Source organism: Poeciliopsis prolifica, unplaced genomic scaffold, assembly GCF_027474105.1.
Source record: "Poeciliopsis prolifica strain line A6 unplaced genomic scaffold, Auburn_PproV2 SCAFFOLD011, whole genome shotgun sequence".
In the NCBI taxonomy this organism is placed as follows: domain Eukaryota; kingdom Metazoa; phylum Chordata; class Actinopteri; order Cyprinodontiformes; family Poeciliidae; genus Poeciliopsis; species Poeciliopsis prolifica.
This window is the reverse complement of record NW_026562386.1, coordinates 1,057,891-1,073,018: the sequence shown is the minus strand read 5'-3', so window position 1 is coordinate 1,073,018 and position 15,128 is coordinate 1,057,891. Positions and strand designations below refer to the sequence as shown.

The window sequence follows — 15,128 nt, the reverse complement described above, 5'->3', positions numbered from 1 at the left end:
CATAATCGAACCCTTCCCCCTGAGCTACCATCAAAGGCATGCAGAAAATCTATACAAATTCAAATGTCTATCAGTTTCCTCTATGTACACAGACTGATGAGCTGGATGAGCTACAGCTCAACTGAGCAGTTATTAGGGGAGGAGATGAGGTAATCTGTTGACTTCTAACTGATCCATCTCAGGGCTTAGAGAGTTACACCAAAATAAAATTCAAAGAGGACCTCACACACATATTGTTGCACTGTGGGACAAAACCAGATCACATGGAGAAAATCAATATATTTACAGGAAAAACATGCAAACTCCAGACTGAAAGACCCCTACCAACATTAAAGCCAGAACTTATGCCACCATGCAATCCAATAATAATTTGCATAACAAAACATTACAAAAGTTAAAAGTTAAACCATTTTGCTACAAGTTGGATTTTTGATTAATAGCTTTAAAGTGGCTGTAAACAACCCACTCACAGGAGCTCATTACTTATATTACTACTAACCCACAGGTAGCACAGAACATATAAAAAAAAAAAAAACTTTTCTGCGTAATTTATACCATGATTAAGCATAATCTGCAGTAATTTTGTCATTAACCACAAGGTGGAGCAGTGCGTGGCACTGTCACCTTGAAAGAATGAGGTTCTGGGTTCAAATCCCTGGCTGGACTCTTTCTGCATGAAGTGTCCTCCCTGTGCATGTGTGGATTCTCCCTGGGTACTCCACCTTCATCCCACAATCCAAAAACCTAAACACTGTTAGGTTAATTGGTTCCACTAAATCGAGCTTCGGTCAGGGTTTGTGTGTGGTGCAGTTGTGTTTTCTCCTTCTCTGTGTTGCCCAGTGATTGCTTGGGTCCAGTGTGCACCCTGCCTCTTGCCCAGTGACCACTAGAGATAGTCAGCAAATATGCGACCCTGTAGGGACAAACACTCATATGGATGGATGATCTGGATGGATGATCTGGTCATTTCAAAGCTTCTTGCAGCTATTTCTTCAACGCTGTTTCAATCTCACAAAAAGAGGTAGTCTTTGCATTAATGCAAGTTTCTGACTGAAATCCCCTGACTGTGGTATGGCATGAAAGAGCCATCGATAATTGTACGACCACACAATTCGACCCATCCATCCATTTTCGCTCACACTTATCCCTTGTGGGGTTGCCAGGGATGCTGGTGCCTGTCTCCAGTGGTCAACGGGTGAGAGGAGGGGTACACCCTGGATAGGTCGCCCGTCCATCTCAGGATTACCACACAATTGTTTTGATTTGAAATATTTATCAGGAAAAGGATCCATTTTCTTGCTTCTCCAAACTGTAAGAAAGTCTGCTTGTCATTTTAGTGTTTCAGTGTTCGTAAGAAGCCATTTGGTGTGGTAGATCAAGTTTATAAGGTCAGAAAAACCCAAAGTCTTTTCGGACTTCTGTTGCTTCAGGCCGTCATTTATCATCCTCACTCATCTTCCTGACATTTCACCACAAACCCTCCAAGTCTCCCATCAGCATCCTTTGCGTCATTTCCTGGTGCACAGGCCTTGTGCAGATGTTTCGGATGTCGTTGTGTGCCAAAGGCTCAGAGGATACTAGCGATAACAGGAGCATTTGTGGTTGAGTAACACCTCAAGGGAGGAAATCCTGAGCAGAGAGTACAAGCTCAGATGTTGGAAATGATGAAAATTTCAAACACATGGCTGATAAATTCATAAGCCTGCTTTCAATCTTCTCAGTATTTTTTTTACCTTCAATCTAAGAAGACTCACACATAGAAAAAAATATGAAGATGAGAGAAATTGTAGTACTTTGCAGATGAAAATACATTTTTAGGTACTTTTGGTAGTGAAAATTAACATGCATTTTTGCAAAAGTGCTGCATGAAAATTACATATGTACATGTGTTCTAGACATTATAATTATCACCCAAAAATTTGAGCCACATTTTATGTACTTAAAAAAAAACTGGTATAGTGAATCATAAAGATCTTGCTCTTCAAGGATTTCCAAGTTGTGGTATTTTATGATGCTGTGGGATGAACTTATTTGAAAATTGCCAAGCTTGGATAAAAAAAGACTGAAGAAAAATTTACATTTGTAATTTTTTTTTTGTTTGAAATTGGAAATCGAATATTGTAATATTACAACACTGAGTTATACAAGGTTAAATATTGCCATTATAGATAAAATCTTGCTTACTTTCCAGTAAATTTCTCCAAAGTCCCTCTCAATTGAGGTTTTAAGCTACATCTTTTTCTCTCCTGGGTCCTACTCTTGTGGCATAAGATGACTCTTAGTCTGACCTGAACTCTGTACTTCCTTCTTCCCTTTCCTTTACTCTCTGACAATGACAGAGTCAGCACACCCCTGAGAACAGATTCACCTCTATTTAACCGAGTGAGTTGGCTGATGAACACAAACTCTGTGAGACTGCCTTCTCCCCAGCACGTTTCATCTTTTCTCTCACCAGCCATGAATATTATCTGGGTCTGCATCTCTTCACTTCTGGCTTTTTCTTCTGTTTTCTCTGATCAAAACACAAGTAACATAAGAGGTGAGCGATCTATTTTTGTTTCATATATAAAAAAACAGCATCATTTATTAATTGACATGACTTTTTGCTGCTTTCAGTTTTCCCTGCAGCTAATCAGAGTATAGCTGGTGTAGTCCAGGTGAGGTACCAAAACAACCAAAACCAGCTTCAGTACGCCTTCAATGCCTCTGAAGCCCGGAAGATCTGTCAGTCCCTCGGACTCAGCATCGCTTCAAAGGCTCAGGTGAAGGAAGCTCTCAGCAGAGGTCTGGAAACATGCAGGTGAGACCACAGCAGTGTTTTCCATTGACTCCTCAGCATAATTTAAAATAAATCCCTGACATAATACTTTGGAGTAATTCAGGTTTGGGTGGACTGATGAGCAAATTGCAGTCATTCCTCGAATCCATGCATTGGCTAATTGCGGCCAAAATCAAACTGGACTGGTGCTGTGGCGCGCCTCCGTAACAAACCGGTTTGATGTATTCTGCTTTAACAAATCAGGTATGACTTACTTTGTTTTTCCACTCATTTGCAAATGAAGAGGCACATATTATATCTTATAATTGTAATGTCCTTCATATCCATCTACATTCTTTATGGCTTAAGCAACAAAACAAAGCAAAACATATGGTCAGTGGTTCCCAACCCAACTTGTTCAACATAAAAGTTAATTTTAGATACCTTAAAGATGACCCCAAGTTTGAATACTGCCATAATAATTGGTGAGGTTTGTATTTTTATGCTCTAATTTATTCCACAAGTTTGAGATGATGTGATTATAGCCTTGATTTAAACAATCTTGTCAATTTTGTGAAAACACAAAATATGCATTGTTTTCCCAAAATAGGTTGCAAAGTGAGGTATTTGGCAGGAGATTATTACAGCTTTGACTAGGAGTATAATTAAGATGAACATTGATTTTGATAAAAAAAAAAAAAAAATCCCCCAAGAAACTTATACTGTTATTTGCTCTTACTTTCCAATTTGTTTTTAAATGAAAATATCTGGAAAATGCATGTGGAGCCTCAAGGTGCCTCGAAAGATAAGTGGGTTATTGTGAGAGTTATTTTACGGCTCAGAAGCAAAAAAAAAAAAAAGGCTTGGAAATATCTGCGTAGTTAAAGAAAGTCACTGATCAACTAAGCTTTGATTAATGTCATTTGTATGGTTTTATACAAATCTACACAAAATGCTCTTCAGTCCAATAATTGGCCAGTGCCTTTCCTAATCTGATTCCTAATCCTAATCCTTCATGTTCATCCACAGATGCATTAATACAATTGAAGGACACAGTGACTGATAACCCTCTGAGCAGCTCTGAGCATGCAAACTCAGTAGACTCCAACCTCACAACCCAGTCTACGTCCTCATCCTCCACCTATCCTCCGTCCTTTACATCAACTGATGAAACCATGAGCAATGAGGCGGAGCCAGCCCGATTTGTTGGCAGTCCTCAAACCTTTGCTGGATGTAAGCGGTTGAGCAGTGAAGGAAATTTTATACCAGTAGAGGGGGAGTTTTCATACTCATGAGTTGTTTTTTTTCTTTTCCTTTCTTTCAGCAAAAGCTGTGCTCATCTCCTGCATCTGTGGCCTGCTCTTTACCATAATATCTTTTGTTGCATACTTAAAACTGTGAGTGATTTTAATGATAAAACATTTAGTACATTTGAAGAAAAAAAAACTGCTTTATCTAATTTTTTCCTGTTTCAATCTTTGTGAAAAGAGGAAGGCACTGTCATTCACGCTCTGACGAGAAGCAGCAGCAGCAGCAGCAAGATCACACCCTGACAGAAGAGTGGATATCTGTGAAGACTATTGCAGAAACCACTAAAGACATTCAGGAGGATCAGAGGATAGAAGTGGACGATGGGGAAGAATAAACTTTTTTTTAACTATGTTTGGAGGGGAATGCATATGTACATATTTAATATTTTGTTTAATCTGTCAGTCAGTGATGTACAGTAGTTTAGCCACTAGAGGGACATGTTTACAAACATTTTGATTAGGAACTTTTTATTGTTATGATCACGCTTGAATAAAGTACTGAAATCTCAGAGTCAAGTAAAGGTATAGGTACCTCTCCAAAATATGACTTTGGTAAAAGTCCAAGATGCATCCTATTGGTGGTGATGAACAAGCCCAGGCAAGTCGGCTGCCGACTTTGTTGCAGTCAATCAGTAGGTTGGGGTCAAAACACTTGCGTTTCTCTCTCTCGCTTTTTTGTAACGAGTGACTAAACCACACATTGAAAATGTATCGGAGTAAAAGTATGCAATTAAGTTCGGAAATATAGTGAAGTAAAAGTGAAAGTTATCAAAAATGTTCTTACTCGAGGAAAGTATGAAGAACTCCAAAATATACTTAAGTAGTGAAGTGTTTTTACTTCGTTACTATACAACACTGGTTATGATTCTGTTTGTACATTAAACCAAAAAGGGGCAGTTCTCTTGCACATTTTTATTTCATGAGATATTTTTCTAACAAAACAATTCAGAAAACACATTAAAGAAGACAAAGGAAATGTCACTAATCCATATTTGTTTTTAAACATTTTGTCTCACCTCTGGCATTCAATGTATACTGTTGGTAACTGTTTTAAATTTTTTATAGTATACACTTTTCAGAAAATATGTTGTGAAGTATGATAGTTCACACATTTAGGCATTACATAACAGACAACAGCAAGTATAAATCAACTTCACATGTCTGTCCCGGTCTTAGCTGTAATCACTTTTTTTGCACTTGAAGAAGTGATCTTTACATTAACTATCAGAGCCATTAGGTTATTTTAAAACAAAGCAAACCAATGGTAACAGAGAAGAGAGAGAGTTGTTCTTTTGTTTGAAGTTTCCTTTCAGTCCTAAAGGAAATTCATAGCTTCAGTCTTCACTGCATCAGCTATAAAGCTGAGCTCGTTGCACAGCGTCTCGTGTCTGTAGGCCATGCGGATCTGTGCAACGTTTGTCCGACGGATGTCATTCCCTTCATGTCCGTCCTTCAGGTAGTTCGCTCCCAAGAAGTGCTTCTTTTCCTTAAAGGTGTTACATCTAGTTAGTAAACTTTGGACCAAATTTGGTGATGCCTGGATATGGTCAGAAATCTTTTTAAAAGTGTCTCAAATTACCTCGTGACTTAGCCCACTTTGCAGCACACTGTTCCTGGCAATCTCACAGACATCACAGGTGCTGAGCTTCCACAGCTGAGCTGCTATAGCATACTCTTCCATCAGAGGTTCCTATGACAGGTTAAGTTGTGTAACAAGAACTATTTACATAAGTCTAAATTTGTGTCCTTGAGTCTTAAGCAACAGAAGTTGTGTCCCTACATGTTTTTACCTTGGTGTAGTGGAACTGCATGGGATCATCTGTGGACAGTGACACACACAAACCTTTGTGTAGAAACTCTCTGAGAGGGTTTTTGGAGTATTCCAGGAACAGGCTATTGTTGCTGAGCGGAGACATGGCAATAGGTATTTGGGCCAGGTAGTACAGATACTGCAGCACAGGACTCTGTACAAAAATATAAATATTACTCTTGAAATCAATGGTCCACAGAGAGAACTCTTGGTCTGATTCTGTCTTTTGTGCGTCTCTAAATGTTTCAGCTCCCATTTTTAATCTGAAATAGTAAATAATGTTACACTAAAGAAACTCATTTCAGTGTGAGGAATATAAAGTGTTTGTAAGAACATTTTAGATTTCAGAAATGTCCTGCTGCCTCATGGATTGTCACTGATTTAAATAAATTTCTTAGTGCATTACTTCCTTTCTCTTCCCCATACAATTACCCTGTTCTTATTTTCAGAACAGGAACAGGTCTTGAGCCTTTTTTGTTAAGGCTCAAGACCTTAACAAACAATGAAAAACTCTGGTATCCACACACACATTTCTTCATAAAGAAGAAAAACAAATCTCCACTGTGAGCTACTTCCTCCCTGTGCTCTGGTTACTCTTTGGTTTGATAATCTCTATTTTAGAAATGAGAGCTCAGAGTTGAGGCTCTCTAAATATTAAGGTACCTTTTTCAGGTTGAGCCCATGTGAGATGTTGTCCGCAGTTAGAAAAGCAGAGACCAGATGAGTGATCGATCCTGCTTCTCCACAATGGGGCCGAAACTGGAAAGTGTTCAGTCCACGCTCTCTATGGAAATATGACATCCATCAAATTAAACTTATTTATTACCGTACTAAGATAAGTATCCTTTCTTGCTTTCCTATGATTGTTTCTATACAAAATGATCAATCTTCTGATGGCAGAATAAACACTGATAAGCTTTCTAATCAGGTAGAAAATACACTTTCCTCCATGTGATCTCTTCTTTTAAAAGGTAATTGTATGTATGCGAGGAAACCATCATTCAGTCTTACTTCCTCAGGTTGTTGAGCACCATGATGTTGCCATACATGTAGAAGATGTAGTAGCTGTATGGAGGGTTGTCATGTGTGGTCCACTGTTCTGGCTTTGGACTCCTATAAGAGAACATGTGGTTGCTGTGTTTGGTTTCATCATCTACGCTGTCAAAGCCTGAAATCTGAAAATAAACAAACCAGTCAATGCCACATCATCATTTTCGTAACATTTCTGTAACAAACTGGTTTCAATAAGTGGATAAATAATACTTAATAGGTTCAATGAATTTTCTAGTCCTACTTTTAAATTAATGACCATGGATTTTTTTAAGCTCTTTAAAATGCTGTTCTTCTATGTGAGGACCTTTTTTTTTTAATGAACACCTGACTCATATTTATGCTCACACCAAAATGCATTACTGCATCTAAATGACAGCATTTACAGCTTAAACTTCTTTTCAGAATGCATTTCGAAATTATCAACAAATTACATACATATTTGAGGAAAACATGGAGTTCTTTGTAGGTTTGTGGATTCACAGTTGCCTTGAAGAGAGGAAGGAAGATGTTCTCCAGAATCTTGGCAAAATTGGTTACGAGATTCTTTGACTTGAAAATATCACTTAAAAGAATATAAAAACACTGTCAATACTTATTGAAATTATCTGAGCTCAGACGCTGTCATGTTTTAAGCGAAACGTACTCACTATATTCTAGGAACCTGAATCATCCACCTCATGTTTGGTGAGTGAAGTTTTTGCTGAATGAACCACTTTGCTAGACTCTCCCACTCGTCAGTAGAGCGTCCATAGATGGACAAGCGTGGCTCAGCGTACTGATATTTACTCTCTTCCAAATCGCTGGCCACCTCCTGTGGATGCAAGGAAGGGTGCATGAAACCCGTTCTACTCCAGCTCTTATTGAAAACACATGGCTACTGGATGAGGTACCTTTATAATCCGAGCAAAGTACTCTCCATTAATGTAGTTGTCTGTTTTGAGGAAGATCTCCCGGAGTTCACTGGCACCCATGGGGTTATACTTTGAATTGAACTTGTCAAACCGGTGAAAGGTTTGCCTGCCCTGCAAATTTCCATTCGCCAGAAAGAGAGATTATGAAGTTAGCATGATGATCATTTGTCACTTAACTGGTAGTAAAATGAAATTACCTGAATTACAAGCAGAAATAGAAGGAGCTTGTAGGGAATAAGCTTTGTAATTTTTACTAAATTCAGCAGGTAAAAATAAGACACTTTGAAAATGTTTGTTCATTTCCTTACAGCATGTACATCGAGAGAATCCACAGTGAGGTCGTAAGCATCCATGCTGAGACCGTGGAAAACCTCCTGAAGGGTCATCTCTTGGCCATCTTTTTCCAAGACTACACGGTCTTTATCGGTTTTGTATCTTTCCTGAATGAATGTGAGTAGGTGTTTCTGAGGCATGCATGCGGCTGCATGAATGTGTGTATCCACCTGGAAAAAAGAAACAATTCTGTGTGCTGAGAAAAATATACAGTTAAGCTAATATAGGTCTATTCCAACACTTAATAACCTAGTCCTAACCCCCTAATCCTAACATTTCACAGAAAACAATGTTGTTTTCAAACAGCATTGAAAAGAATGAGAAAATGTGATTTAGACAGATGCAGTGTTTTTAATCAAACTGAAAAAGAGGTAATTACAAAATAATCCCAGTTTATGTACCAACATCACTACTCCACAATGGATTAGATTTTTACTAAAGTCGAAACAAAGCTCATTACAGAACATGCTGGCTTATCTGTGCATTTACTCCTAGAAACATTCCAAACATTAAATGCAATCTAGGGAAAAAAATCAACAAATACATTTAAATTTAAATCACAAGTATGATTGAAGGAAAAATTGCCAGTTTTGATCACTGGCAATTTTTCACCAACAATGGTTCTTTGGTGTCACTGACTGAAAGGAATCATATCTATTACTAAATAATATTAGTAAGAGAACTAAATGTTATCTTCTGCTTATACTAAATCAAACACTCAAAAGAAAACTCACACCCCCCAAAAAATCCTTACTAACAATATTTTTTTTTATACCTTGTAGACAAAGTAGTTACCTTCCTAACATTGTAAAAGTCTCTATGAGGAATACTTTTCAGCTCCTTAAGCTCAGCCATCTCGTTGAGTATCTCATGGAGGTAGAACTTTGAACTTAAGAAGTTAAGTCTTCTGTGACAGTAGGTTTTGCTGAAAATTAGATTAGAACTTTGTTTACATGCTATGCAAGTGCTCACAACTGGTTTTTCAACCAGCATGACTGAAGTCTATTTATTTTTGTAACTTACGTCGGTCCATCTGTAATCATTGCCAGTAGATCACTGAGATCTATGGCATAGGTCTCCAAATCTGGGTAAGGTAGATCAGTGGGCTGATCATTTCTTAGTGCCTCTCCACATTCATACACACACACAATCCCATTCTTCATCTTCAGTTCATAGTTGAGATTCTCAGGGATGTTGTCCATGTTGTAGGGATCCTCACCTTCTGCGGGACATGGGGACATGTCTGAAGGGCATAGCATTGTTCAGTTATGGTCACATAAAGAAATATAATCATGGTTTAGAATGTCAGACACTTTATACCAGGCAGAACTTCATCTTCTATGTCCCACATCAAGTTCTCAGCACTGCGCATGAACTGGCTTGTAGTCCTACAGAATCTGTGATAAGCTAGCTTTGAATACTTCTCTCTAAGCATCAGCGCTTTGAACAGACTTCTGACAGCCTGCTCGTAATCTTCCAATGTGATCTGAGTGGGAGAAGGACATTACATGTTTTTTGGTGTTCAAAATATGCAGATGTACAAAATACAAAGCTTCTGAAAACTTCTTGGAGGTTAACACACATACTCCTGCACAGTAATCTCCACTGATAGTGACTCTCTGGAAATCAGGACAGTTTTCTGCTACAGAAGAGAAGCTGGAGGTCGTGGACCCTGTCGGTGTAACTGTGTTGGAATCTGGGTGATCTGAAGCCCCTGGGAGCTGGTGGGACAGTTTCTTGGAGCGGATCAGCAGAAAACTTTGTCTCCTGAAAAAATGTATAACATAATTCTGAATTATTACATTCTAACATGATTTGATCACTCTGCTCTTCAGGTCTATTGAAACGGTAGGGCATACCTCAAGATACTCTCCTCTGACTGTTGCTCTGCCAGCTCCTTCAGCAGCTCATGTTCTTGGGATTGCTGTAGGCCTATTGGGCAGTCCTCAGACACACTGAACATTGACACAGCGTCATTGTTGTCTTCTTCTTTTAGCGCTGAAGCATAAACTTTCTCTACCAGTAGTTGCTTCTTTTCCTCTTCCTCACTAAGGGTTACTTTTGGGAATTGACGAGGCATGTCTACAAGAAGGCAGAGGCTACATTAAATGGCAGGCAATAGTAATCTCTATCACACAAGGTCTTGCTGAGATTAGTTTCTGCTTGGTAAACAAAATGATGTTCCTGTATAACGGTTTTAGTGCAGGGCAATCAAGAACAAACCTCTGCCATGTGACGCCACCTACTGAACTGTTTCTGTACCACTGCTGCTTGCAAATTTTTAGAATTTGCAGGCAGGCCATACTAACAAGAAATTTACGTTTTTCCAGTTTTTTTATGGATTCACCCTGAAGCGAAACATCTTTCACTTGTAGTGTTTGAATAACCTCATTTAAAAATATGTTATTCCAACAAATACAATATAGTAATACAATATTATTTTTTTACTAGAATGACAAAAGTTTCCAAATATTTACCATTACCTTTTCACATAATGCAATGTAAAAACATATCTGTTACATTGTCTTCATAGGTACACACTTAAAAAACTAAATAAATCTTTGACAAAAGTCACAATGGGACGCTTATAAAAATTTCTCCCATTCAAAGTATATGCCCAACGTTCTGGTTCAGAAACATTGTCCTGAAAAACTACAATATTTTGATAACTAGAAGTTGCAGGATTGAAATGGATAGTTTTAGAAGATTAGAAGGAAAATCCCACCCACGGGTTACAAATATACCAAGCAGACAGTAAATGCAAAATCTATAAAAATATAAAGAGCCCATATATTTGAGCCCAGAAAGAAAAAAAAAACTCTTCCTATCAGAATTTAGTTTTTAATTTCCCCGCAAACGTAAAACGTTCAGTGTCTCCTAGCAACAAAGGGTGAGAGAACATTTAACTGATTTACTCTTCTTACATTTCCAGGCAAATTCAATTGTAGAAACACACTTTCTATAAATCAGAGGACGTGTTCGGAAGGTTCTAGATTCAAGGAGGAAAATCTGTGTTTAATGTGACCGAGCAACTGCGCGAAACACTGACACTCAGAAACGAGCCCTAATATGAAAGACACAGCAGACTGAGGTCACGTCGAGAAACAACCAATTGAAACCCATCTGCGTGAGCGAGCGAGTGGATGACGCGTTCGGATACGCTTTAAACCGAGACTTACCTTACGAAACTTTAACATATACGCTTAAAAAAGGAAGGTGGTGGCCGAGAATTTGTTTTTTGTTGTTGTTGTTGCTATCATAGTTTTTATACTTTTACCTTTTCTCTTGCAGTCCTGACAAGTTGGATTCTTCTTCTTGTGCCTTTTGTTCTTCTTCTTCTTCTTCGTCTTCTTCTTCTTCTTCTTCTTTGTCACAATAAACTGGGAGTTCTGCTTATAGTTCTGTTTGCAGACGTTTAGCTGAACAACGTCCGGTTTTCGACCATGGTTACCGACAGCAAACGGCACGTGAACGTTTGAAAGTTTCCAACATCATCAGCAATGGTATATATTTAAGACATCCATCACAAGTTTATTTAAAACATTCGTCTTTATGAGCCTTTTATGGAAACCCGTTTCCGCCACTCTCTATTAAAGAAATAAAATAAATAATCTCATGATCATGAGATATTATCTCATGTATCTCATGATCCATGATCATGATACTATCTCATGATGATCTCATGATCATGAGACTTAAACCAAAACTTATTTTACGAGCTGTAAAATCATGATACTATGATCATAATAGTTATGATCATAGTATCTTATGATCATGAGATAGTATCATGAGATACTCATGAGATACTATCATGAGATAGATTCATATTTACTCTTCAGATCTTCATATGAAATGTGAAATACTGGTGCTGAGTTCTTTGTATGAACTTTTGGTTTGATGTAATTCGTCCTTTTGTCCTGGTGGTGTGACATCATTCCACCTCCAAATATCTTGTTTATGTTACATTCAAAATAGTCCATGATTCTCTTGTTTTATCCCATATATCAGGGACATTAAACTAATTTCCATTTGAGTCCAGATCAAAAATTGTAATGTTCTTGGCACAGTGTACCTAATGCCAAACTGACTCATTCTTTTACACAGCATCTCCTAGAGACTGTTATTTTAAAAACAATAAATAATGGATAGTTTATTATTATTGTATTAAATTTCTGGGATTTTATACAAAACATAAAAGTAAAAAACACTATTGTGGATGGAAATTACTTAGCTGTTTAAACAGATTACTCTGGCACCTTCAGGTACCTGTGAATTGTACCCAGGGATGAATCTGACTTTCAGAGGTCCACAAATCCCTTCCTGACATTGGTTGATTGTTATTATTTATTTTTTCATAATGTCACACAAGGAAGTACGATGCCTTTAAAGTTATGAATTAACCAGTTGGAACCTTACAAAGTCATGGCACCATCAGCTGAATTTTAGGTATTTTCAGATTTTAGTTTATTTTGAGATTCACATCTTCAACTATTATTATTTTGCATTGCTTATTTTTTTTATCATTAGATACATATATTAAGTGTATTATTATTTAACTTTAATGTACAGAATTTCTTAATTTTGCTAGTGTGACTAAGCTATTTTAACTTGGACCTTAGGGTCGATGAGTCTTGCTGAAAGTTTTTTTAAAGTGGAAATATGGAGCTGATCATACATCATATCCATGTTTCCTTTGGAGAATAAAGACCATTGGTCATTATCCTGTTAGAGGCTAGAGGAGGCCATTACTGGCCAACTCAGTCAGATCTCTGACACATATTGCTTTCATCTTGATGTCTTTATCTTGTCTTACAGCATTTATTGTCAAAATCATATCTGATAGAGATCAAAGCTACTGGAGAAAAAGCTTCTTACCACATTACAGAGAAAGTGAGGAGAGAATGGAAGAAGCTCTCTTGATCCCAGAAAGGCACTTGACTCCTTTGTAAGAGGTGTGTCTCCTTGTCTCATATTTTCCTCAGTAGCCAGGTCCTAAGGAAGAAGAAAGACACAAAGTGCTGGAAAATGCTTTCACCAAAGACAATATTTCTGAAAGACACTGAAAAAAATAATTTATAGTTTCTATTTAGTCACCCAAAACATACCCTTCTTTGTTAATTGGCATAAATAAGATACAAATTACTGGACAAAGTTCAAGTCTTGCTATTGTTTTGAGTGGAATGTTTGAGTCCATCAAACACATAAACATGCTTTGGTCTAAACTATTCCATTGTAGCTTTGACTCAAGTCTTGTGCCACCCTCAGTACGTTTTCTTCCAGGAGTCAATTGCTCCATCCATCTTTCCATTACCATTATCCGGCTTGTTCTTGCTGCAGATATGTTTCATCAGGGTCCAGAGAAATGTTGACCAGAGAACCTTCTTCCGCTTTGTTCCCTTCTTGTTCAAACTGGTGACTGGGGTTCTTTTGCTTTCTCTTAATTTTTTCAAGCTAATTTTTTTCAGCCATCTTGGTATCAGCCATCTTTGTTGGGGTAGCTGCTTATTTACAACCCTGTCCTAGGATGTCTCCTTGGCCCAATGCAAATGGTTGGAGACTGAAGGAATCTGATAATAATATCACTTTTAGACCTCATCTACCACCCTATGAAGCTGCTGCTTGAGCGCTCCTTCAGTAAAGGCCTTCTGCGTTCTTGGTGCACATTTATGTGAGATGTTCAAAGCTTGATATATTGTTTTGTGACCTTACTCTGTTTCAACTTCTCCACAACTTTATCCCTGAGCCATCTGCTGTGCTTCTTGGTCTTCAAGATGATAACTAATGCAGTAAGCCTTTAAGGCTTTCAGAGAACAACTTATAAAATTGGGTATTAATACTTATTAGGTGATATCTCAAGATAATTGCTCTAGATTTTTTTAGGAAGAGATTCTGCATACAAATTATAATCTTTTCATTAATTTGTAAAACACTGCAAATAGTGTATTCTTTTACTTCCTTCACTTAAAGGCCTAAGGAAACACATCCAACTTTGCAACAGTAATATATAAAATGTTTAAGAAGAAGTTTTGCAAGACTCTCCATCGTAAGCCTTAGCAGAGAAAATTAGACAGACTTGCTCTGCAGTATGAGTGCAGCGCCACATGTCTCCTCAGTGGACTCACATAATAGTGAGGTCATAAGCAGCTGTCCCTGATTTAGCCTCAGACGTTGTTGAGATTATCAGGCTAATCCTCTCATCTGAGGTTATCACCGCACCTTAAGAGTTAGTCAGGGTCTTAGTCCTTGGCCTGTATACCTTTTATGACAACCTTATTGTCACATTTGTAATTAATCTCCTTTCCTCTGCTGTCCTTTCCTTTTTTATTCTTCATCTTCTCATTAGATTCAACAAACACCCTGCATGGAAGAGCAGATGTGTATTCCAGAGATATTTTAAAGCACTTTTGTTTCTGTATATTTTTTTTTTTTGTTACTTTGGCACATATGTTTTGTTTTCTTATCAAGCCAATATCCAACTAGGAAAATTAGGCAATTGGAAATAGTCCTTTTAATATGCAATGTAGAATGAAAAACCATCAGTTTACCATGTAATAAGAGCTTTAATTAAGGTATTATTTTTTTACCTCTTGACCCAGACTGCTCAGTTTGTTGATGCCATCAGTGCATCAATGGCGTCACAAGCTGATTGGCTTACTGAAGAAGTGACACCTTCACATAGCTGGACAGTACACATAGTACATCCATTCATTCTATTCTTAGAGAGGTTTAATTTTGATGGTAATTTAAATTTTTTTTTTTTTTTTTTTACTTTCTGCTGTGTTTTTGCTCATTAGGGTATTTGTCATTCGAGATAAATAAATTGCAAACAAAGTAGCTGACCACTAGATGGCGCAATTGTTTTATTCCTTTATCTTATTTTGTTCTACTTGGAGCAGTCATTCTCCAAATATGCCGCATTTGATTTGTGTGGCAGATTAAATAATTTTGTCATA

General features: G+C 37.6%; 2 protein-coding genes across 3 annotated transcripts; one reads left to right on the top strand and one right to left on the bottom strand.

Annotated features, from left to right (window-relative positions):
- Positions 1-2,382: 2,382 nt before the first annotated feature.
- lyve1a (lymphatic vessel endothelial hyaluronic receptor 1a) lies at positions 2,383-4,577 on the top strand. The gene is made up of 6 exons (XM_055036621.1): positions 2,383-2,539; positions 2,617-2,800; positions 2,883-3,022; positions 3,788-3,991; positions 4,083-4,155; positions 4,247-4,577. The coding sequence occupies exons 1-6, from the start codon at positions 2,395-2,397 to the stop codon at positions 4,401-4,403; spliced, it is 903 nt and encodes a 300-aa protein (XP_054892596.1). The 5' UTR covers positions 2,383-2,394; the 3' UTR covers positions 4,404-4,577.
- A 352-nt stretch (positions 4,578-4,929) lies between these two features.
- ampd3a (adenosine monophosphate deaminase 3a) lies at positions 4,930-11,659 on the bottom strand. Of its 2 annotated transcripts, none has more exons than XM_055036620.1 (15): positions 11,453-11,611; positions 10,035-10,257; positions 9,762-9,942; positions 9,496-9,661; positions 9,199-9,418; positions 8,971-9,100; positions 8,151-8,345; positions 7,822-7,953; positions 7,579-7,742; positions 7,367-7,493; positions 6,890-7,053; positions 6,542-6,662; positions 5,859-6,032; positions 5,648-5,758; positions 4,930-5,554 (listed from the first exon to the last, which is right to left on the bottom strand). In XM_055036620.1, the coding sequence occupies exons 2-15, from the start codon at positions 10,253-10,255 to the stop codon at positions 5,384-5,386; spliced, it is 2,277 nt and encodes a 758-aa protein (XP_054892595.1). In that variant the 5' UTR covers positions 10,256-10,257; positions 11,453-11,611; the 3' UTR covers positions 4,930-5,383. The 2 variants fall into 2 exon arrangements, 1 of the variants encoding a protein (XP_054892595.1); XR_008606410.1 differs by having other exon boundaries at positions 5,448-5,554; positions 5,912-6,032; positions 11,453-11,659.
- Positions 11,660-15,128: the final 3,469 nt, after the last annotated feature.